This window comes from Colletotrichum fioriniae, assembly GCF_027942845.1.
Source record: "Colletotrichum fioriniae strain IMI 355084 chromosome Unknown scaffold_6, whole genome shotgun sequence".
NCBI lineage: Eukaryota > Fungi > Ascomycota > Sordariomycetes > Glomerellales > Glomerellaceae > Colletotrichum > Colletotrichum fioriniae.
Window position 1 is genome coordinate 189,172 of NW_027076842.1, and position 22,436 is coordinate 211,607.

Genomic DNA, 22,436 nt, shown 5'->3' on the forward strand with positions numbered 1-22,436 from the left:
ATAACGTGTTGTCGTCTTTCTCTATTTGTCCTACGTAATAAGCATGACCCTCGGTCAAGGCGCGACTTGCACTCCTCGACGTCGGATGTCTGCAACTTTTACAGCCACGGGGAAAGGAAAAGCTTCATTGCTCTCTAGTACTCTACTGTTGATACAATCCTACTGCCTTGATAGAATTTTGTCTATCGCCACCAAGTCATGGCGAAAAAATGCAAAACGCTGGATCCTTTGACACAACTTGTATTTATGTTCTTTGCGGTCCACGAGCGTATGTGTCTGTTGTTTCTAAGGACTTGCCACAGACTCATGATGGTGATTACTCATCAGCTTTGAAGTTGTGCCCATCGAAGCTATTCTAGCCTCCTCGAAATTCACCAGGGTTTCGGCTCTTTCAGGCTTGGATCTCATCGTTCTTATGAGAATTACTCGCGTCATTAATGGGGAGACGGACTGCAGAATGCTTTTATACAGACGCACTTGATAACAAAAAGCCGTAGAGAATCATTGAAAACTCGTAGTGCTTGTCCACTGTATTGAGCACGATAGTCTTTCTCGCAGTCGAGAGTTTGTTGTTCATTCACGCCATGCTCAAGCCTTCGAGTGTTCCGTTCATCCCACATCGCCGAGCAAGGCAGACAATCTGCGCTCTCTTCATTAAAAAACCGGCAGCTTCCTATCTGGTACGAGCGCGCTTTGATGCAAACTGGCGAGCAAAAGTTCCATCGATTCAAAGTTGTCATATTTAATTGTAATCGCAACATCAACAAGCAAGCTTGAACTGCCAAAAAGCCTTGAGTTGCCGACGAGTCACCTCGGTAAGCAAGCACTAGTTTATCCATTCGAAATCGCGCATCATTTTATTAGTCCATCTCAAAAGTCTCAAGGCTTGTTCTTTGTCTCTCTCTCTCTCCGATCATGATCATCGCCAAATTCAGATCAGCTTGCGCTGTCCTGAAAACAACATCACACATGGTGTCAGAATAATTGAGCCGCTTTGCACTTGAGCTTTGGTCTTTTCTCGGGGTTGCACTGGGCATAGGTGGTCAGTACATGAATCGCGTTGCAACGATTCGTAAGTGCTGCGGACATACAGTGGACATTCAGCGAAGATCATCATTTTGCTTGATAGCATTCAGCCTATACCTCCGGCTAAGTCCCAAAAAACTTGGTATACACTTAGAAATGTCTATTTTGGTTTATCTCGGTGCTGATGACGACGCAACTATGTTTTCCCCTCCTCTCTCAGTAATAACTCACAGAGTAAGGTTGTTGAGTATAATCCCACGTGTATGGTGTGCCGTCTATCCGACCTTTGTTGGAAACTTTTTTCAGCCCCCAAGGATGGCTTCGTCATCATCACCAGCCCTAGGTCATACTTGTAAGTCACGGGTTGGCAGTATTGGCCTATTGAGGGAGGGCAGTCAAAGTCAAACAGGCCAACTTCAGCCCCCAACGCCAACGCGGTCAAGAAGGGAGCGTCGTGCCGTCGCACCCGCACTTATTATTATCTATAGTTATCGTAGTTGTTTAGCACTATAGACAGGGCTCTACGTCTGCAATATGCGTAAGGTCAGTTTTCCCCCCTCTTTCAGGGCCTCAGCCTCACAAGAATCGAAGAGCCCCAACCAAAAAGAACCAAGGGGAAATTGCAAGCATATTTTCGGAATGGGTGTTTCTCTCGCCAAAAGCTGCAGCAGGGTGTTCCAGGGACTGCCAATTGCTGAATGGGGAGCGTTGTCCGGTCTCACAGGCTTTGTTGGGGAATCAGCACCGGGAATGCCTTACGATGTTAACCCACTTCACTTGAGGCTTGAGGGGGTACCCACGCAAATCAGGGCTCGTCAAGCCTCAAGAGGGTCGAAAAGAAGGGGAAGCTTCTTCGTAGCGGCGGGATTTTACCCCTGAACCCGCACCGTCACCCCCTGAATCGGCTTCCCGGAATGGCACTCTTCTGGAATGTGGGGGATTTAGAGCGCCGGGAACCGCAAAGCTTGGGCGGATGCAATGCAGGGGTATCCACGTCCTTTCTTTGCACATCCCCAGCCATGTTGTTGCCCGTCTGAGTGTTGCCATCTGGTACCTAGTGTCCACAGTTTGGCAGTTGTGTTGCGGTGCCCCGTTGACGGCAGCCCGGCAGGGCTTATTACTTTCTAGCTTCTTTAGGCATTAAGCCTCATGCTTGGCATCGAAGCTTTTTTGGTATTCCCCACGTCGGGAGTGGCTTGTGAACCGTAACGTCAGATCTGTAACTGTGCATGATGGAACGCTCGCTTGTTACGTTATCGGGAATCCCCCTCTCTGATACTGTCCCGAACGTCTGTCTGTTCATGAAGCTCGAGGCTCACGAGTGTATCCCAAGGAGCCTCAATGAGTCCCGAAAAGTTCCAAGGAGTCGCCGACCTCGGTCTCGCCCCGGCTCATCAAGCCTCAGCCGTCGCAGGGTCCAAGCGTAGGAGACCTTGTTGGCTTTCCCTCAACCCTTAGTTTGGGATCATCCAGCCAGTAGGGACAATAGGAGAATTTCGATCGCATGAAGATGCCCCGGACGAACGGTTTGAAACGCTCAGGTTGGTCGCCCACATCGCGGGTTAAACCTGCCATCTCATGAGGCTGTGGCATGGCCAAACATACTGCTATAGTCTGTTAGCGAAGAGAACATGGGACGGCAGGAGGCCTTCTCACTGGTTCTCGAAGGCCGCTCCTTGCACCTAGCCAGGTGATGACGAGGGCCTCAACGTCGACAGAGTGACATCCGGGACGTCGATCGTCAACTTTCACCCACCACGCGTTCCGGAGACTGGCTGTGTAAGACGCTCGTGCAATGCGTCGTAAGACTCTCCATCGACGTACCCAGTCTATTGTAGATCGTCAGTCGAGCTTCTAGTCAAGCTCGGGAAAGGGAGTCAAAGAAGCCCTCGAAACGCAGAGCTCAACTTGACCATAAAAGAAGACCTTTGTCCTGTCCAAATCACAACCTTTCTCTTTCTCCTCACCACCAACAACCAGTTCAATCTTCAATCACTCTCAAGCATCTCTCACTCTTCCATCTTTCGCTCTCTCAGCACCACTTTCGCTCTACTACACATTTCAGTCTTCACACTTCTTTTTCAACAACCACCACCAACCACCCCCAACCATCAAAATGCAGTTCACCATCGCCACCATCATTGCCTTCGCTGCCGCCGCTCAGGCCGGTCCCCTCGCCATCCGCGATGTCTGCAACTCTGCTCCCTCCGGCCCTACCACCGCCAACGTCGAGCCCCGCTCCCAGCCCGCCGCCGCCACCGCGGACGCCTGCCAAAAGCTTTGCGAGGCCGACTCTGGCTGCCAGTCCTTCGTCTTCGGCCTTCCCCCCTCCGGCACCACCCCTCTCTGCTACCTCTACGCCGTCCCGGCTTCTCAGGTCCCCAAGCAGTCCAACACCAACTTGGTGGTCTTTGACAAGGCTTGCACCAGCGTCCCCACCGTCGCTCCTACCCAGACCAACACCGGCGCCAACAACGGCAACACCGGCTCCAACACTGGTGCCAACACCGGCAACGCCAACACCGGCAGCAACAACAACGGGGGCGAACAGCCCAAGAAGCGCGCTAACGTCTGCGGCGCCGCCCCCGCCGGTCCCGCGACAAGCAGCCCCACCCCCTCTCCTGAGCCGCGAGGATATCACCACCCAGGACGCCTGCTTGGCTCTCTGCAAGCAGACCACTGGATGCCAGGCCATCGAGTTCGGCAAGCCTTCCGCCAACGAGCCGGTCCAGTGCCGCCTCTTCAACGTCCCGGCTTCCAGCCTGCCCGCTCCCACCAACGGTCAGACCTTCGTCGCCTTCGACATTGGCTGCTAAATGCACACACGTGCATAGCATCACGATAAATTCCACGGCGTGCCTTCGCTTGACGCGGCTCGAATCGGCGAGTTGGCTCAGAAGGTAGTGCTTTACTCTTCTACTCTCTCTCATAGCGTGGTTGGCCACAATGACTTCTGCTTTGTATACATCGGAACGGAAAATTCGACAATCCTCCTCTTGGGACTTGGATCTTTGGGGGAATGGGGTACAACAGACGCTTGTGAATGAATGAATGGTTTTCCTGGTTGGTCATGGATAGAACACTCTTTTGGTATGCACTTTTTCTTAGCTCGATTTTTCGGAACAGTCATTCGTTTGGATATAGAAAAGGAACAACAGAAAAGGAAAAAAGAAAAAAAAGGAAATTGTATAGTAGGCAGCAAAATAGACTCGAGTTGGGAAATTCTTCCAGTGCCAACCATTGTGCGACCTATGCCTTTGTGATACTCACCTTTTGAATCATCGTTGAGGTACCTGAGCAACCACTTCAGCCACTAGCTGGTTAGCAAGAGCTGAGCTCAGTCAGTCGCCTTGCAGAGGATTGCAGGCAGCTCAAACGAAAGGGACCGGATCTGTTGAAATGAAGTAGACTACTTCTGGAAACCATCTGCGAGGTCGCAACCATCGGCCGACACCTACCGGAATGGGTCGAAACCGGGAATCGGAGAAAAGGTGGGACGACGGACTCTTAAGTGGAACCGTATTGCTGACCGGTCGGCACCGTGGGGTCGGATGGAAGCCGCCATTATCGAACAGGCGCCGGACAGCGGAGATGCAAGCCGCGGTCTAGCGTCAGATGCGCGGAGAAACAAGACTTTAAGCTGAATCGACGGGACGTGGGGGGTTCATCTCTAAAGTTGCCAAGCCGAGCCGAGCCAAGGCATTTTAACAAGAAATTGCACCAGGTACTACACAGTTGCCATGTTGGGGGCCGTTGGAGAGAGCAAAGAGACCCAGTCAGCAATGTCGCCATCGACTTCAACATGAGGTGATTCAAATGAGCCAATCACACAACTCGCAAACGAATTTCACCACCCACCTTTGTTGGCGCCATCCACCCGGCAGTGGTGACCTGCAACGGCTTCTACGCAATTACAGGAATGGTGCCCCGGGAAAATGTCATCATTGACTGATGATGCCATGCGGGCCCTGTGAAAACGACACTGAGGAACCGCTGGCAAAATGGACATTAAGTTGCGAAAACCTCTAAGCGAGGCAGTACCACCTAAGAAGGAAAGGAAACCTGCCCACTCGAGCAATCTATTCGCCAATCTCATTTTCCCTCGTGCAGAGATCTGCTCCGACAGTCTGGTCCGGATCGTTTGGGGTCCGCATTGATAAGCCGTGCGCGTGGCCGCAGAGTTTCTTTTCCAAACACGCAAACGACCTTAGAAATCGACTGCAGCCGGACACGCGCGGGTGTTCTTGGTACCGAGTAAAGCTGAGACCTCACCTTCTTCGAACACCAAGGCAGACAAGATAGCCACAAGCACTAGGGAGACAAGCTGAGAACTCACAACATCAGCGACGCACAATGAGCGCGCAAAATAATCCTCCGCCCGAGAAGGCGCTAGATACACCGGCGAATGATAACAGCGGGACAGATAGCCCGTCCGAGGTTGAGCTTGAGCAGGATATCGTCAATGAGAAGTCGCTGTTGAGGAAGCTTGATCTCAAGCTTCTGCCGGCGGTGGGCATCTTGTACCTTCTCTCATTCCTCGACCGATCTAATGGTGAGATTCTCAAGGAAACCCTGCTATGAGGCAATCTACTGATATCTACGTAGTGGGCAATGCTCGAATTGAAGGCCTTACCACTGATCTCAACATGAGTATGCTGCCTCAATCCGACAAATGGGTTAAAACCGAACCGATGTAGCTGACATTTGACAGGCGGTAACCAGTATCTGACTGGTCTAACTCTGTACTTCATCGGTTATGTCCTCTTTGAAGTAGGTGCTTTCGCAACAATGTTTCGAAGGGACATGTGCTCGTGCAATGCTAAACGTTCCAGATTCCATGCAACATCATCCTGAAAAGGACTACTCCACGCTTTTGGCTTCCAACACTCACTATCGCATGGGGCATTGTCGCGACGCTCATGGGAATCGTTACCAACATGGCCGGGTTCTTTGTCGCCCGCTTCTTCCTCGGTGTCACTGAGAGCGGTCTCTTTCCCGGAGTGGTGTACTACTTTTCAATGTGGTTGGTTTCAATAAGCCAGAAGCTTAAGGATGATATAGTTCTGACCCGAACTTCCTCAGGTATAAGCGTCGCGAGAGACAGTTCCGCATCTCCCTCTTCTTCAGCGCTGCCTCTCTTGCCGGTGCTTTCGGCGGTATCCTGGCATGGGGAATTGGACACATGAGAGTTGTATGGAACAATGGCTGGAGATGGATCTTTATCTTGGTTTGTGGCCCCCGATTGGATTCCAAAAAACGGTGCCTGACAATCTGATAGGAGGGTATCGCAACCGTGGTCATTGCTGTCGGCGCCTACTGGTTCATTCAGAACTACCCCGACACAGCCAAGTTCGTTTCCGAACAAGAGCGCCGCTTTATCAGGGCCAGATTGGCTTCCGACAGCGATGCCACTCATAACGAGAAGTTCTCGTGGAGCAATGTGATGGACGCTATCAAGGACCCAAAGTGCTGGTTGTACGGTCTTGGTTTCCACACCATGAGCTTGCCGCTGTACACATTCTCTTTGTTCATTGTGAGTGACTCTCACAAACTCACCCAAGGTCTAGTGGACCATCCCACTGACTTTACCTAGCCTACGATCATTAAGAACCTTGGATACACCGCGGCCGTTGCCCAACTGCTCACTATCCCCCCCTACGCGGTCGCCTTTGTCACAACATTGACGGTTGCGATCTACTCCGAACGCACCGGCCGCCGTGCCTTCTTCATCATGGGATCATCTGCGGTCGCAGCGATTGGTTACATCATTCTTTTAGCCAACTCAGACCCCGTAGGGAAGCCTGGCGTCTCCTACCTTGGAACCTTCTTCGCAGCTGCGGGAATCTACCCTGCCACCGCTCTCGTCCTCTCGTGGCCGGCAATCAACGTCTCCGGGCAGACCAAGCGTGCTGTAGGCAACGCAATGCAGATCACCATTGGAAATTTAGGAGCCGTGTTGGGAACACAGTTGTATCGTGCCAATGATGGTCCGAGGTACATTGTCGGCCACTCTTTTGCTTTGGGATATCTTTTGGCAAATATCATCGTCTGTGGTATCTTGTACCTTGTGTTGAAGGGCGAGAATAAGAGACGTGAGGCTATTGCACCCGAAGTTCAAGCAATTGGGGACTTGGAGGACTGGCCCGGTGACAAGGACCCTAGATGGAGATTCCAATACTAGTGCAGATCGGCCCTGGCTGGTTCAGAGCGTAAAGGGCAGTTCCATGCACAGGTAGTGCCGAGACTGAGTGCTTGGGTATGAAACCTAATTTGATCACGAACTTCTCAAGTTGAAGATCGAACCGCGAGTAGATTTTAATACCTCTAGAAGAATTAAGAGCATCCCTCACATTGGTTGCTGTATACAGCAAGCTGTGACCTCCCTCATGAAGCCATGCGTGTGCTTCACCAATAGTACGAAGAGAAGCATGAACTCGGAAATGGTAGGGTCAGTCGTTAAAGCAATGCCTTGTTTAGAAGCGCTTTTGTCCTTGTTGGCGGTAAAATCGGGAATCGCTAGACCACCTCACCCAGCAAAAGTCGGAAGTTGACTGTGACGCTTAGTTGGAGGAATTGAGGTTACATTAAGACTTGCTCGACTCAATGCTAACGCTGATTACATCTGTTCTTACAATATTTCTGCCCACGGCCTTCCCTTGAAGAATGCTCTCTTGGCTTCCCTTTGTGGCCATCGTTGTTGTTACCGTATCGTCAAAGCTGATCGCATCAGCATCGTGTTGCCTTCTGGCTACTCTCTTCTTCGCTTCCTTGGATCAAGACATTTCGATATCGGATCGATGTTGACCACTCTGACCCGAACCATAGTTCTCATACATATACCGGCCTCCCCTAGAACTGAAGAGGCGCTTGCCAAAGATGAGCTCGCCGAGAGGTTGGAGGACGGGAATACATGCAGCAATGATCATTATGCTGCCCTCGACTCTAGAAAAGGGAATTAGCACAAATTCTCAACACCCAATCGTGGCCGCCAATATTGAAGACAGTTGCGTAACTCACATGGTCCAAATTACCAAGTCCGAAGTGTTATCTGGAACATCACACCACTTTTTTAGACCCGGCGCGCTGTCACAAGCGGGAGTTCCGACAAACTTACATGAAAAGTCCAAGCTTGCGAGACTTGGAAGCCGAGAGCATTTGTATATGGCAACGATCGATGAGCTTTCCGTCAAGAATGTCAGTTTTCGGAAAGAAAAAAGAAAAATATTAAACTCCAACACGCACATTGACCCAATCCCAAGAGCGATGCTCAGAGCTACCTTCTTTCTCACACTCATCTGTAGCTTCGCAAGGACGACGGCTGGATAGATGGCCAAGTAAAGGTCCACAAACGCGCAGAAGCCTAAGTAACCTGTCAGAAATAGGATTCTAAAAGACAGGAATAGAGGGGGGTGAAGCACCTCCAGAATAGATAGCAAAGTAAACCAGAATCCACTTGTCCCAGCACGTCTTGTCTGTGACCAAAAAGTCCCACTGTGAGTGAGAAGGTTGGCATTGCGCAAAAAGAATGATTACGCATCCAATCAAGTTGATGAGACAAAATGTGGCGATGAACCACAGGAAAAGCGCATGCCATTTGCTGGGGTTCATGATTCGGGTGAGGAGCGCGACGACAGCAAGCTTCGGGAGTCCGAAAGACATGACGCCAGGAGGAAAGCCAGCAATGGTCCAGAGTATCGCTCCGGACTTCTGCTCGAGTGTTAGCACGTCAAAGTGCCGGCCATTTCCGTGCGCCACCGCCGCGATAGCCGTTCCAACATTCGTCCATCCGCAGACCTGTAGCAAAGATCGTCAGCAACTAGGAAACCTCGGATGATATGTCGCACTGGAGACGATCGAATTGAAGCTGAACTGTTGCTTAATACAGACGCGACAATCAAGTAGTCGTCGAGATGAAACTGCTTCAATATTCTTCCTCTGACGAAAAGTCTCCCAGCGGTGAAGAGGGTGCTGAGGACCGACATAGAGATGACAATGCCAAGAGCCACGGGGCCCTTGTCTTCGGCGTTTCGGTTGAGCGGCACTTTTCCAGACATTGCTCCAGAAAATAGAGATGTATGAGAATAACGAATCGAACAAGAAGAATGCCTCAAAGACAGATCGAAAAGTTGGCGGCGGCAGTCACCAAATAGGAGAACTGTGATACGCGGTTGTCGGAAAGAATAGACAAGCTTTACTTGGCCTCGGTCAGAGGGCCGGATTCATGATGATATGAAGACTGCGGCATTTCTCGAACTGCGATCAACAGTTGGACATGTGTAATGCGCAATTGCCCCTTCTCCTATCGACATCAAAAGTTCTCAATCAGTCCATCGATGACACTTTGGCAAATACCTCGCGTGAGCTTCCACCGCTATCGGCGATAATTTAGTTTTGGATGACAAGGAACGGTGATTAAAGGACCGATTTTCGATTTTCAATTCTCAAGTTCCAACTCATGTATTCCGACAAAATGTAGGAGCGTATTGAAGACTTTCGTATTCCTCACAACATGGGTGAACCAACAGCCCGGGGACCCGGCGACGCGCACGCACTGAACCAACAAACAACACCAACACAAGATTCTCATTCGCCGCCAGGGTGGAAATTCTACAAAACCCTTGACAAAAGATGTTTGCTTTCGCCTGATTTTTGAGTCTCCTGTTCTCCCCGCCCCTTGCCCGGGTCTTGGTATAGAGCCATGCCAGAACGTTATCACCAGATACGCTGAAGAACCCAAGACTTTTTTGTTGCCGTCGTTGGTGCAGAGTCGCAAATAATCCCAGACAGAAGTTTTCATTATCCGCAAGACTTCCCTTTTGGGAGTGCAATTTACAGAATCAGGTACCGACGCTAGAATGTTGTGGTCAGAATCGGCATGAGAATCGCCGCCTCCATGTTGGAAAAGCCAAAGGTGGTCCCTCTTGGGCAAACCGAGTTTCTCAAATCCTTTGCTTCGCATTTATACATCCCCTCCTTTTTGTTGTGCTTTACTTTCGGCAACATCTCTAATTCATTTCCAAACTTCCCATCACCATTGTAACTTGACCATTTCAATCCTAAAAATGGGCTCTATCCCGGAGCAGACGCTTTTGGACACCTCCATCGCTACCCAGGCTAACGATGCCGAGAGCGTAGCACTCCTTGCCAACGCCATCGGCACTCTTGGTACATCCTTCCTCCCCGGCAATGAAGAGAGTCGTCTTGCGCTTCTGAAGCAGGCCCGATCGCTGCTACAGGCACTGGAGACCCCAAGAGAAACAATGATTAAACATTGTTGGGCTCAGGTGAGGACATCTGCCTTCTGCATCTACTTCCGTTTTGTGAAAGCACTTACTAAGTAGCCGTTACCATCAGCCGGCTGTGACCTTCGTCATTGCGACCGGCATTGAGTCGGGCCTGTTTCAGTACCTGGCCCAAAACCCTGGTCCGAAGACCGTGGATCACCTAGGCAAAGCACTTCGCTTCGATATTGATGTACTTTCTCGCACACTGCGTCATCTCTGCTCGATGGGATACCTCAAGGAAGTTAACTCAGATGAGTACGACGGCACGAACTTCACCAAGTCGCTGAGTTTACCGATTATAGCCGGTGGATATCCTTGTCTGTAAGACTTGCTTCAAGCTACTTTTCCTTCGTTGTGCTGCCGTTTCTATGGACTGACCATCCTGCCACATCACTTAGCGTCGAAAGTTGCTGGCCGACATTCTCGAATTTCCCCTTCTACCTCAAGAAGCACGACTGGTCCATCTCGCCGGATCCAAGAGATGGGCCGATGCAGGATGTTATTGGTAAAGACAACAACTTCTTCAAGCACATGATGACCAACCATCCCGCTGGAGAATTCCAGAACCATATGGCCGGATACAGGCAAGGACGGCCTTCCTGGATGGATGACGGATTCTTTCCTGTTTCAGAGCGCCTTGTCAAAGACGCAGACAATTCACCAGAGGCGACTTTTCTGGTCGATATTGGCGGTAGCATTGGTCACAATCTAGACGAATTCTGTCGAAAGCATCCCACTGCTCCGGGCCGACACGTCCTTCAAGATCTTGAATATGTGCTATCTCAGATTCAGAAGGTTGACCCTAAGATTGAGCCCATGTCGTACGATTTCCACACAGAGCAGCCCATCAAAGGCGCAAGAGCCTATTATATGCACTCTGTCTTACACGACTGGACGGATGATGTTTGCGGGAGCATCTTGTCGCGCGTCACTGCGGCAATGAAACCGGATTACAGCAAACTGCTCATCAATGAGAATGTGATTCCCTCGATTGGGGCTGATTGGCAGGCTACGGCGCTAGATATGATGATGATGACACTCTTCAGTTCCAGGGAGCGAACAGAAGAGCAATGGCGCAAGCTTCTGGAACCTACTGGTCTCAGGATTATCAAGATTTGGTCAGCGGGTGAAGGCGTGGAGAGCTTGATCGAGTGTGAATTGGCATGAGTGAAGGCCTTGGAACATACGTGAATGCTCGCAATGATGAAGGATGAATGGTGAGATGTTATTGCCTTGGTCTTTAAAACCACGGTGCTTGGGAACGCCGTCATGATACTGGTGGATGCAATTAGTTAGAGAGCGTAGTTGCATTAGATCAGTAAGCGGGACTGGGATCTGTGGTCCGGCGGCAACAGAAAAAGCACCGAGAGATAGACATATCATTCCAACTTCTCGTGCCAACATTAGAACGATTCGTTGCCACCAAGCGTCGTCCGTGTCCAAGTACCTTAGTAAGATTGCATTTGATCAAGCCAGATATCCGGTGTTTTGAGCATTCTATATCAGCCTGCGCAAGCTCAGCTTTCACCCGCGACTATGTCTACCCCAATTCGAGTCGCCGCCTGCCACGTCTCGCCTATCTTTCTCTCCGCGCGACGCACAACCGAAAAGGCAATCTCCCTCATTCACCAAGCATCCAGGAACAAAGCAAACCTCATTGTCTTCCCAGAGACCTACATCCCAGCGTTCCCTATCTGGTCCTCCCTGCGCGCTCCCTTTGAGAACCACGACCTCTTCAAGTCCATGGTGCAGGAATCCGTCCACATTGACGGCGAAGAAGTCGACGCTCTCCGCTCCACGGCAAAGAAGCTCAACGTGCTGCTTAGCGTCGGCATTTCTGAAAAGGCCCGCTACAGCAGCGCGACGCTTTTCAATACTAACATCATCATCGGTACTGAGGGAGAGATCCTAGTCCATCACCGAAAACTCATGCCAACGTTTTTCGAAAAGTTGACGTGGGCGCCCGGAGATGGCTACGGCCTGCGCGTCGCAGAGACGCGATTTGGAAAGATTGGGAATCTCATTTGCGGGGAGAACACAAACCCGCTTGCGAGGTATGCGCTCATGGCGCAGGGAGAGCAGATTCACATCTCCACATGGCCTGCGATATGGCCGACGAGAGTTCCGAAATCCGAGGAGACAAGCTCTCGAGAGGGCTCAAGCGCAGCTAAAGGAGCCAACTATGACAATCTTGCTGCCAACAGGACAAGAGCGGCTGCACACTGCTTTGAGGCTAAAAGTTTTGGTGTTCTCTGCTCAGGAGTCCTGGGTGAGGATGCAGTTGAGGCTGTTTCTTTGGGTGCGAGTCAAGAAGAAGTGGTCTCCCAGGCGTTGCGGGATTCGCAACGGGGCGCGACCATGTTCTTGGACTCAACGGGCGCATTATTGCCGGGGTTTACAGTTGAAGAGGGAACTCTCCGAGAAACCCCGTCAGCATTCTTGCAAAACGAAGAAGACATTCTATACGCAGACTTAGATTTTGGTGATTGTGTTGAGGGGAAGCAGTATCATGATGTGGTTGGCGGGTATCAACGCCTCGATGTGTTCGATGTCAAGGTTGACCGTAGACGGCGGGAACCGGTTTTGTTCAAGGGGGGTCATCTCACACTGAAAAGAGAAATATGAGCTTTTGAAGAAGATTGAATCAATCGAAGACACATCATAAGATTATTATGACAATTGGTTGGGTACGGACTAGCTACAGCCTTGTCGCTCATGCCGCCTTCGCGAACCCAGTCTCAACAACCCCAGGCTGTTTCCTGAACGGCTGCGGCGCCGTGCCACTAGTCATCGTACACTGCCACATCAGTCTCTTCTTTTCCTCGTCCTCCTTATACTGAGCCAATTGTCCTGTGATGCTGTGCATGACGCCGCGATTGTGGAAGATGACGACGTCACCTTCCTCCCACCGGTGAGCGTAGATATTCTCCGCCGCCCAGATTCTCTTCTGGAAGCCGTAGATGATTTCGCGGACCTTGGCGACATCTTCTACAACGGACACCTCGCCCGTCACCGGATTCCGAGTTGTCAATTTGAATACGCAGCAACCATGGACCTGGAGAAATGGTCGGTCGGGGTTAAGGGGGTTGCGCCAGACCATCTGAAGCTTGTCAGGACAACATCGAGAAGAATCTAGAAGGGACTGAGTGACTTACGGGATGTTCAGCAACATTTTCCCAAGCCCATTCGGAGAGTTGCTCTATGGGTATCTCTTTCCCCATTGTTGGGATTGACAAGCCGTCCTCCGTCGCTTTACATTGTCTGATGTATTCGTAGGCTTGAGGGGCGTATGTTACGGTTGTGTTCAGAGCAAACTCTTGCTCAGCCGGGGTAAGCAATTGGAATGCTCGTGCCCCGGAGAAGACTGTCGAAAAGGTTAACTATGCTTCTTCAGAGTACGAACTCGAGTACTAGACTTACAGGCCGTGGATCCAGCGGCGATACTCTTTTCTTTCCCGTCTGGAAATTTGAGTTTCTGGTCAGGCAGGTTCGGCACCTTAACCGCGTGAAGGATGGTGACTTCGCCAGGCAAACGCTGGTAGAAGGGAGTGTCCATGTGCCACCGGTATGGACGGGTATATCCATGGCTTAGCTCCTGGTCCGACAGAGGCTTCTCATGGAACAAAGTATGATCCTAGCCGGGTTTGTTAGCTCAGATCGCCAATGACTCACGGTTTTCGAAATTTGATTAATCAGTTGATCGAAGAAAGGCTCCAGGCATACCAGATGAATCACCTCCAGCTCTTCAACTCCTTCATAGTTCTTAAACTTGCCGCTACCGATGATGCCCACCTGCGGTGCTCTTGGAATTCTTCCTGCCTTGTATGCCGAAAGAATATTCCTGGGGTCACTGACGGCTTTCTCGCCAGCAGAATGAATATCAGTCGCAGTCGGGTCGAAGACTTTGGTCAGCTTAGGCAAAGTCTCAGGCGCGATGCCCTTCTGGTTCTTGATGACCACGACCTGGTTTTCGAACAGGGCTCTTCTAAAGGTGTCGAGGTCTTCTTCTGACAAAGCGTCTACTTCCAGGACATCCATTGATGATGGCAGGTGAACTTCGGCCCCAATCAAAGAAGACTCACGAAGAGAGGTCGGGAGCTCTTTGAATGAGAGTCCCTGAGATGGGGAGTTGAGACTACCCATTGTAAGTGAATGATTGACGTGATGAAGATGACAAGGCTAGAGTGTAAGATTGACAGAGTCTTTAAGTTGATGGGCGGTGTATGAGCCCGGGTAGTCGCCTGAACTTATAGCCAACCACCACTCTTACCTTGACATCAACGACTTCAAACTTTCTTCCAATTCAGAGCGGGTGAGTTGAACACGCTCTTCCGCACCGCGAGGTTCGTACTTCTCCTTTCATGTAACACGCAGTGACGCGTAGTAATCGTATTGTCATAGTCTCTCATTGGCCGAGCGATAGGATGCATGCGGGCGAGTCCTTCATCTCACCCGCATGTCACAGGATCGGCCCAAACACTGTTCCCGTCGATTATCTCCGGGCACACAGAGACGCGGGCCAGTTTGTGCAACTTGCCCGCACTAGCCAAATGCATCTCTGAAAGAACGTCTTGGTTGGTATATATACGGTAATGAAGTCCAAGTGTCTCTCCTTCAGGGGATATTCAACTCCCCGAATGCGAATCATTGCTTTGTTCTTATCTTCATCATGGCAGTCGTTGGGGTCAAGATTTCCCCTCTCCCAAAGCCGTTCGAGAAATCAGCGGTCGATTTCGGAGCCCAACTTTCGGGCATTGATCTCGAACGCATCGACGGCAAGTTCATGTGTCCAGGAACAAACACACCCATCAAGCTAACCACATGCGTAGATGGAAGTTTCCAAGTTATTAGAGATGCCCTCTATAACAACAACGTTGTCCTGATTAAAGGCCAGCACAACCTCTCACCAAAAGCCCAATACGAACTCACCCGCCTATTCGACCCTGAAGCAAGCACATACAGCCATGGTTCCCGTATCGACAAACGCAGCGTCCTCCACAAAGATCTAACCACCCTGCCGTCCCAGCCGCAAGTGCAGGTCATCGGCCACGGCGCAGTAGCCGAGTTCGAAGGACTGAAGGATCTCAAGCTCACTCACCCTCACCACAAGACATTTCACAAGCATCCTATCACGGAAGCCGAGGACTACGATTATACCCACTTTTACCGATGGCACATTGACTCCGCCATGTACAACCTGGATCCGCCTCTCGTCACGTCGCTTTTTGCGTGCAAGGTGCCTAAGGGGCGGCGGCAAATCTGTCGCTACGACGACGGGACTGGAGACGAGCTCGAGGTACCCTTGGGAACGACAGCTTTCATCAGTGGATACCGCATGTTTGAATTGCTGTCGGAGGAGGATCAGGAGTTTGTCAAGACTAGTTCCGTTGAGTACAGTCCACACCCGTACATCTGGATGAGCAAGGCAAAGGCGAGATCAAACGGCCTGGGTCTTTTCTCAGAAGGTCTAGAGTTGTCCGAAGACCAGCTCCCAGAGATTGACGAGAAAAAGATCAGGAGATACCCAATGGCATGGAAGAATCCGGTGACGGGGAAGTTTGCCATGATGGTGTACCCGACGCCGGCGCGCAGGATTCATCTTAAGGACGGAACGGTGATGGAGGACTTGAAAGAGGTCAGAGAGTTGATTTACAGACTGCAACGACCAGCCATCAGCCCGCAATACGTGTATCCTCATGATTGGGAGGAGGGTGATCTCATTCTCTTCAACAATCACGGCGTTATGCATTCCATTGTTGGAGCTTTCGCGGAGAACGAGGTCCGCCTATTCAGACAGTGTAATATGGCAGCTAGCAGGCCACCTCAAGGTTACGACAGCTGAGAACATGAATAAATTGTAAGCCAGCTTATATTCATTGATATGCCCCTGTTAGGTTGTGAATCCCATTAGAAGAACGAAGCCTACCTCATCCGGATATGCCCCTTTTAATCACCGTGATCATTGAAGTTTACAAGCCAATTTCACGATAACCTCGTCTGCTGAACCTCCAACTTTCTCAAACTTCAAAAGACGGACGATATTAGAAGATCTGGTTACAAGAATTAGAACTAAGTAGCGTTGCGTACTTCAAATTGGCTCACCAAAGTAGCCACAACTTTCAACACCTCGAAAACGAATATATTCTTGCCAATGCACGGTCGAGATCCCTGCCCAAAAATGAGCTCCGTCTTCTCCATTAACCCTTTCCTTTCGAGGCATTCCTCGTTACTCTCCGCCTCTTTCTTCATCCATCTCTCCGGGTTGTATACATCCGCATCCTGACCGTACACACGGCGGTCCCGGTTGATCTGAGAAGCTGGGCAGCCGATAATGATGTTACCTGGTATAAACACGCCATTGGGCAGTTGCAAGCCCGCAGAAGAAGTGATCCGCTGCAGATAAACGAGGCTGTGCTGTGAATACGTAAAGCTTCTTTGACGACACCCACAAGATAAGGCGATTCCTGAAGTTCGTTAAAAGTCGAAAACGGACCACATCCACCTTCTTGAAGTTCCGCGTACAACTTGTCCTGCGAGGCTGGGTTGCTCGCCAGGCACTTGCACGTTTCGTGGAAAGTCTTCCCGGGGCTGAGACTTCCGGCAATCAGGTTCCCTGATGCCGATATTGCGATCTGCTTGATCGTCATGAGCTGAGGCTGAGTCTTATGCGTAGCGACGGGAAGCCCAATGATGTTATCTATCAGAAAGCTTGACGTCCTAGCCAGTGCGACCCGCGAGATGGAAGGAAGGATCCTAAGGGCTGGGGCCGACCTGCAGGCCTCGATAGTCGGTCTTGTGGCAGCATTCACACACCCTTGAGCGTAGGAATCGCACTCATTTTTGCCGCCTCACACATTCCGCTTCGGATGCTGTGAGACTAAGCCCAAAGAACACGGCTGCGGTGAGGAAGGAAATCTTCATTTTTAATGGTTTTCGATTTTTGAGTGGAGCTGGAGCGCGCGGTGCTAGAGTAAGTCAGTTTGATTCTACGAGTTATTCGACGTCTTGATTTTTGATCTTAAAAGAGAATGCGCCTTCTAAACTGCAGAACGCTATGCGTATAATCATACCAAGAGTGGAGGTAGAGACTAGATATATCGCTTTTCGGCTTTCATAGCGTCTGTCCGCCCGGCCTCTCTTCGCGGTCTCCTGTGCGGACTCCCCGAGCGAGATTGTCGATGCTGGAGATCGAGCGACACAGACAGGTGATATCTATCTCAGCTATTGAATGACTCGTCGAACGTTTACCGCCTGTCCTGTCGGTATCTTACGGAGCTTCAGAGACCGAAAGTTTGATTTGGTGCGAACCTGGTAAATCAACTCGTTGGGTAGTGGGCAAAACCGCTACATCAATATTTATACTATCGATACGATGTCCATCATCACTTGAGCGCTTACATAGTGGAGTGTACCGATCAGTCACTGGCTACATGTTTCTGGTCAGGAAGGATGTAGATGCTCAGCACGTATGCATATCGCAGTTTCCCGCCAGCTAGTCCGTCGTCCAAGGCGGCGTTCGAGACTGATCTTCTAGATGTTATGCGAACTCCACTACCCATATCGCCTGGTGTTTGGTTCAATCTTCTCCGTCGGCCACCGCGAGAAGTCCATATGAAAATCTAGCCTTGAATATAACGCTGCGTCTCAATAGCCCGAGCCAGAAGAAAGCTGTTCACCAGTGGGAAAATGAATAAGACTAGTCCTTTGCAGCATAGCGACATAATTAGAATGAGCACAAATGGGTTGGGATTGTGTGTCAAATCTGTAGCATAAGAAACTTCTCTCGTATAGCAATCCAGTCTACTGCCATCAAATAGCATCTCAGAATACCCAATTATCATTCAGCTCCCGGATCGGGACGTGAATGGGCCCATCAGCTAACACATTCACCCGTTGCGCCGCAAGTCGATGCTCGCGCGCCGGGAGCTGCTGACTCTGCCTACTCGTTCTCCTCCACAGTTCGACGGCGAGAAACAAGAAAATGATAATCGGCGACAGCCTGAATGTCCAGATACTTAGCCACGGAACTGACGTAGTGACCCATTGCGCTAATCTGAGCCATAGGACTATTTGGATGAGGATTGGTAAGAAGTAAATACCCACAGGCCAATCACCCCAAACTCCCTTCTCAAAACGATTACGAACGCGTTGTTCTTCAAAACACCAATACCGTGACTGATAATGAATATAGTACATGGCAAGACGAAGAGCAGGGATGGGTTCAGGAGATCGTGTGCTGTGCGGTTGCTGTAAACGAATTTGACGATCTGATAGTGTATGGCGATGCTTGAAAGAATGAAGGCGACCTTGGGAACGAGTCTCAGACGTCTAGGAGGAGTATCCATTTGGCGACTTGGTCTCAAGCGTGTATGATTTTGTTTATATTTGCGTACGTGGGTGTAGTGTGTGTGTTTGTGTCTTCACTGACGATTAGCTTACATCTGCTTCCCACGTGTTGGGTCGCGTTCTCTTATACATGTTTGGTTTACCACCAGCTTTGTTGCAGTCACGATGGTTTACCTTTGATCATCAGACTGGTGTTCTGGTTTACCCAGATTCAGCGAGAGAAAGCTGCCTGTGAACCAGTCACTTTCCAAACAGTGGACAAAGGAGAGCATGCCAACTATGTTTCTACTCGTACTGTTTGAAAACCCACGCGACAATTTCAATCATCTCAAAGCTAGGATATTCAAAACAGAACCACAAGTATTCTTTAAAGGCTTTGAATGAGCTAGGCTTCTTTCTTCGGACAAGAGTATTGTTACGATCTACCATTGTGGATGAATGACGGTGACTCTTATAAACCGCTCTTGAGCAAATTCCTTCAATTCCCAATTAGTATGTGTTCAAGTGGGTAACAATTCTTCGCAACTCAACACAACACTGGCCTCTACTAGGAAACACTCAACGGCGTCGTCAAATTGTACGTTTATGAGATTGGTCCGGCCACCCCCCTGCTTTCAACTCACGTGTGGTCACAGGCTCTACTCTCTCCGACTAGTGCTTCAAAGTCGTTCTCAGACCTCGATAACCGGCATTGTGTAGTGTGCATTTCTACAAAAATAGTTTTCCTTGTCTATGGAACATCATTGACCCAATTATTAGGCCTTTGCGAAGGTACGTCCGCATTGTCCTGCACCTGTCTCTCTCTGTTTCATTTTGGCGTCCAAATCACGTTGTTTGGAATCTCACTGAGATGTATACTTTATCTCACAACGCTTTGCTCGAGTTCACTGTACACACTTAGAAGCGACGGTCTACTTTGCCACAAGAGCCATGGAAACTTACGCGGCAAGCACCACTGTCCTTACCTTGGATATTTGGTCTAGCCGAAGTTTTTTTTTTTGTGACTGCAGGTACTTGTCCCCGTGATTTCACGGATGGATCAACTCCATCCATTTTATTCACGTTGGGATAGCCACTTCACCTCGGGTCATTCGAGGAACCTTGCTGCTCGCAGCGGGCGGACGCCACTTTTAGTGCACGCGGGACTGACGTCCGAGAGTTGCACCTGGAGCCGAAGGATCGCGCGTCTCGGCCGACGGGTTCGGTTCCGCTGGTGGGGGTGGGTTGTGACCCGCGCCGAGGATAAAAGCGGGCTGCGTGTCGGGCGTTGGGGGTGTATTTTCCCTTGGGCCGCCCGAGTTTTCCGATTTTCGGAGATGGGCTGCTGGGCTAGTACATACGTTACTCCAGCATGTCAAACCGAATGGAATGGAGGAAATGAGGAACAGGTGGTTTTTCAGAAAGAGTATTGGTGCTTTTGCGACTCGTGAGTTTGCAAATATCTGGGTACCATAATTGTAGGAGTGTTTTGTTACTATTCAAAGGGGGCTGGCCTACTGTTCTTTTACGACCGTTTCCAGAGGTGACACAGGACACTGAAGATGTAGATAGGTATGATGGGGTCGGTCTCAATGGCATCGCTCGCCTTGGAAGAAGAGCTGGCCACGGGGAAAAGGCCAGAGCTTGAGCAATGGTGTCACTGGATTCTCCGAGTGGTTGACGGGCTCGAGATACAGTTTTTATTGGATTCAATGGACTTTGACATGCAATTATACTGCACAGGTCACAGGTGACAGCACCAAGATGCGCCAACTCAGATGATGGCAATCAACCTAAAAAGTCCGGGCTGCCTTGACCTCACGAACAGCTGCACCCAAAAGTATTTCACAGTGTTTAACATTTCTCTTCATTATTCGCATCTTTCATGCGAAGCAAGAAAGCGGAGAGTTTCGGTAAACCAATGGTCACCTTTTCCTAGACAAAACCTCTGTATCTTCCAACCAAGGTAAAAACAATAGTCTCCCTTGACTAAATCTCCCCAAGTATCCTCTTCAAATGTCCCTACTCAAACAACCCGTGCAACGCCTTCTTTGATGATCGAATCATCCCCGTGGTATACATTTCAGAACAATCGAGTTTCCCCCTTTCTTCCCAACGAGTTTCCCCGCCAAGTACCGTAAAAGAACGCCCTTGTAAAATAGATGTTGCCAAAGTCGTCAAAAATAGTGTCAACTGCCAGGAACTCGCGCCTTTTCCTTTCTTTCCTTCTACCCAATGGTCGTCGGTTTTTGTAAAAACATCCTTCTATGATGCACTCACTCCATCTCTTACTTGTTTTTTGTTTTTTTTTTGGTTTTTTTTCGTATTCGATAATGCGTGCAAGGACAAGACACAACCCATCAAGACCAAAAAGGTCCCTCGGCCTGAGCCCGCTGCCACTGCTGCGCCTCCGCAAGCCTCTTCTCCAACGCCTCATTCTCCTTCCAGAGCTGCGAATTCTTCTTCTCCAAGTGCGAGATATACTCGGTCGCCTTGCTCAGAATCGTCGCCTTGTTAAGCTTGCGCGCGGGCATCAGCCCGCCGAGCTCCTCGACAACGTCAATCGCCTCGTCGCTCTCGGCGGCGGCGGCGGCGGCTTGCGGGTTTTCGGTGTGCTGGACGACGCACCGCAGCGAGGGGACGGCGTCGCGGAGGGCAATGATTTTCTCGTTGATGTTGACGCGGTAGCGCTTCTCAATCATGTTGTGCGGATTCTTTGAGGGTTCCGAGTGCTTTGTGCGGCGGGCGGGGGGCTCGGGAGAGGCGGAGCGGGAGGAGGCGGAGGAGGCGGAGGATTTGCGCTTGAGGTCGTTGTTGCGCGAGGATGTTCTTTGTGTTGTTTGTGTCTGTTGCTGTTGGCGTTGCTGCTGGTGGTGTTGTTGAGGGCGGGATTGCTCCGGGCGGGAGGAGGGTGCGGATGTCGTCCGGGCTTGACGGGGGCGACTTTGCGGGCTGCTGGGGTTGAGGCTGTGGCCGGGCGGGCGCGTCGAGGGTCTGGAAGAGGGGCTGTGTGTCGTTGATGCCCTCGCGGCCAAAGGCGACGGCGTCGGACATGAGATCGGACGGGTTGGCGCTGGGGCTGAGGGTGAGATTTTGGGGCGAGAGGAAGGACATTGGGCTGCCGAAGGATTCGCCGTAAAAGACGTCGAGGTCCGGGGAGAGGGCGGGCTTCTCAAAGTAGGCGGGCCAGTCGCCGCCCGTGGGGGAGCTGGAAGGAGGAGGTCGGGAAGACGGGGGAGACGGGAGAGCCGCGGGACGGGGCCGAGTCTGCGCTGAAGTCGGCTTGGGTGTCGTAGAAGGAGAGCGGGGAGAGCTCCGGGGGGCTCTGTTGGAGATGAAGTGTTAGTTGGGTGCCGAGGCAGAGTGAAGAAGTGTTGGTTATGCAGGTGTGAGAGACTTGATGCCAATTGGTTCAAGTCGTCGTGTGTAAGTCGGGAATGACAGTTTGGTTTAAAGGGTGGGAAGGAAAAAGCCTACACACCATTGATTGAGGCATCGGAGGTACTTGATAATAGTCAAAAGACTGTTGTTGAGCCATGGTGCGATTCATGGAGGGGTAGGTTGACTGGGGTGTGGGAGGTGAGGGGGTTGGATCTGACGATGGACCGGTCTGGAGGAATTGTCGTTGATTGAAGATGCGAGAGGTTGGTGGCGTTACTCGGGAAGTGAGTTGACGAGGGGCCGGTATTGAGATATGTGTGTGTGCGTGTGTGTGTCGAGATGCCGATGGCGAGAGGAGACGATATTGAATGTTGGTATGATGTTACTTTAGATGAGGCTGATGGTTCGAGAGTGGACAGG

General features: G+C 50.7%; 8 protein-coding genes across 8 annotated transcripts; 6 read left to right on the forward strand and 2 right to left on the reverse strand.

Annotated features, from left to right (window-relative positions):
- Positions 1–3,142: 3,142 nt before the first annotated feature.
- N0V96_005525 (uncharacterized protein) lies at positions 3,143–3,842 on the forward strand (the record flags this gene model as incomplete). Its single annotated transcript, XM_065757426.1, is given in 2 exon segments — positions 3,143–3,617; positions 3,634–3,842. The coding sequence occupies 2 exon segments, from the start codon at positions 3,143–3,145 to the stop codon at positions 3,840–3,842; spliced, it is 684 nt and encodes a 227-aa protein (XP_065613769.1).
- A 1,537-nt stretch (positions 3,843–5,379) lies between these two features.
- Positions 5,380–5,723, forward strand: N0V96_005526 (uncharacterized protein; the record flags this gene model as incomplete). Its single annotated transcript, XM_053195658.1, has 2 exons — positions 5,380–5,578; positions 5,632–5,723. The coding sequence occupies 2 exons, from the start codon at positions 5,380–5,382 to the stop codon at positions 5,721–5,723; spliced, it is 291 nt and encodes a 96-aa protein (XP_053046997.1).
- Positions 5,724–5,963: 240 nt separating this feature from the next.
- N0V96_005527 (uncharacterized protein) lies at positions 5,964–7,207 on the forward strand (the record flags this gene model as incomplete). The annotated part of the gene is made up of 4 exons (XM_065757427.1): positions 5,964–6,031; positions 6,088–6,253; positions 6,305–6,559; positions 6,620–7,207. The coding sequence occupies 4 exons, from the start codon at positions 5,964–5,966 to the stop codon at positions 7,205–7,207; spliced, it is 1,077 nt and encodes a 358-aa protein (XP_065613770.1).
- A 2,881-nt stretch (positions 7,208–10,088) lies between these two features.
- N0V96_005528 (uncharacterized protein) lies at positions 10,089–11,477 on the forward strand (the record flags this gene model as incomplete). The annotated part of the gene is made up of 3 exons (XM_065757428.1): positions 10,089–10,310; positions 10,381–10,589; positions 10,709–11,477. 3 exons carry the CDS (start codon positions 10,089–10,091, stop codon positions 11,475–11,477), a joined length of 1,200 nt encoding a protein of 399 aa, XP_065613771.1.
- Positions 11,478–11,846: 369 nt separating this feature from the next.
- Positions 11,847–12,786, forward strand: N0V96_005529 (uncharacterized protein; the record flags this gene model as incomplete). The annotated part of the gene is made up of 2 exons (XM_065757429.1): positions 11,847–12,710; positions 12,781–12,786. The coding sequence occupies 2 exons, from the start codon at positions 11,847–11,849 to the stop codon at positions 12,784–12,786; spliced, it is 870 nt and encodes a 289-aa protein (XP_065613772.1).
- A 237-nt stretch (positions 12,787–13,023) lies between these two features.
- On the reverse strand, positions 13,024–14,348 carry N0V96_005530 (uncharacterized protein; the record flags this gene model as incomplete). Its single annotated transcript, XM_065757430.1, has 2 exons — positions 13,024–13,365; positions 13,983–14,348. The coding sequence occupies 2 exons, from the start codon at positions 14,346–14,348 to the stop codon at positions 13,024–13,026; spliced, it is 708 nt and encodes a 235-aa protein (XP_065613773.1).
- A 631-nt stretch (positions 14,349–14,979) lies between these two features.
- Positions 14,980–16,152, forward strand: N0V96_005531 (uncharacterized protein; the record flags this gene model as incomplete). Its single annotated transcript, XM_053195653.2, has 1 exon — positions 14,980–16,152. One exon carries the CDS (start codon positions 14,980–14,982, stop codon positions 16,150–16,152), a length of 1,173 nt encoding a protein of 390 aa, XP_053046992.2.
- Positions 16,153–20,995: 4,843 nt separating this feature from the next.
- Positions 20,996–22,173, reverse strand: N0V96_005532 (uncharacterized protein; the record flags this gene model as incomplete). Its single annotated transcript, XM_065757431.1, has 3 exons — positions 20,996–21,464; positions 21,571–21,960; positions 22,160–22,173. 3 exons carry the CDS (start codon positions 22,171–22,173, stop codon positions 20,996–20,998), a joined length of 873 nt encoding a protein of 290 aa, XP_065613774.1.
- Positions 22,174–22,436: the final 263 nt, after the last annotated feature.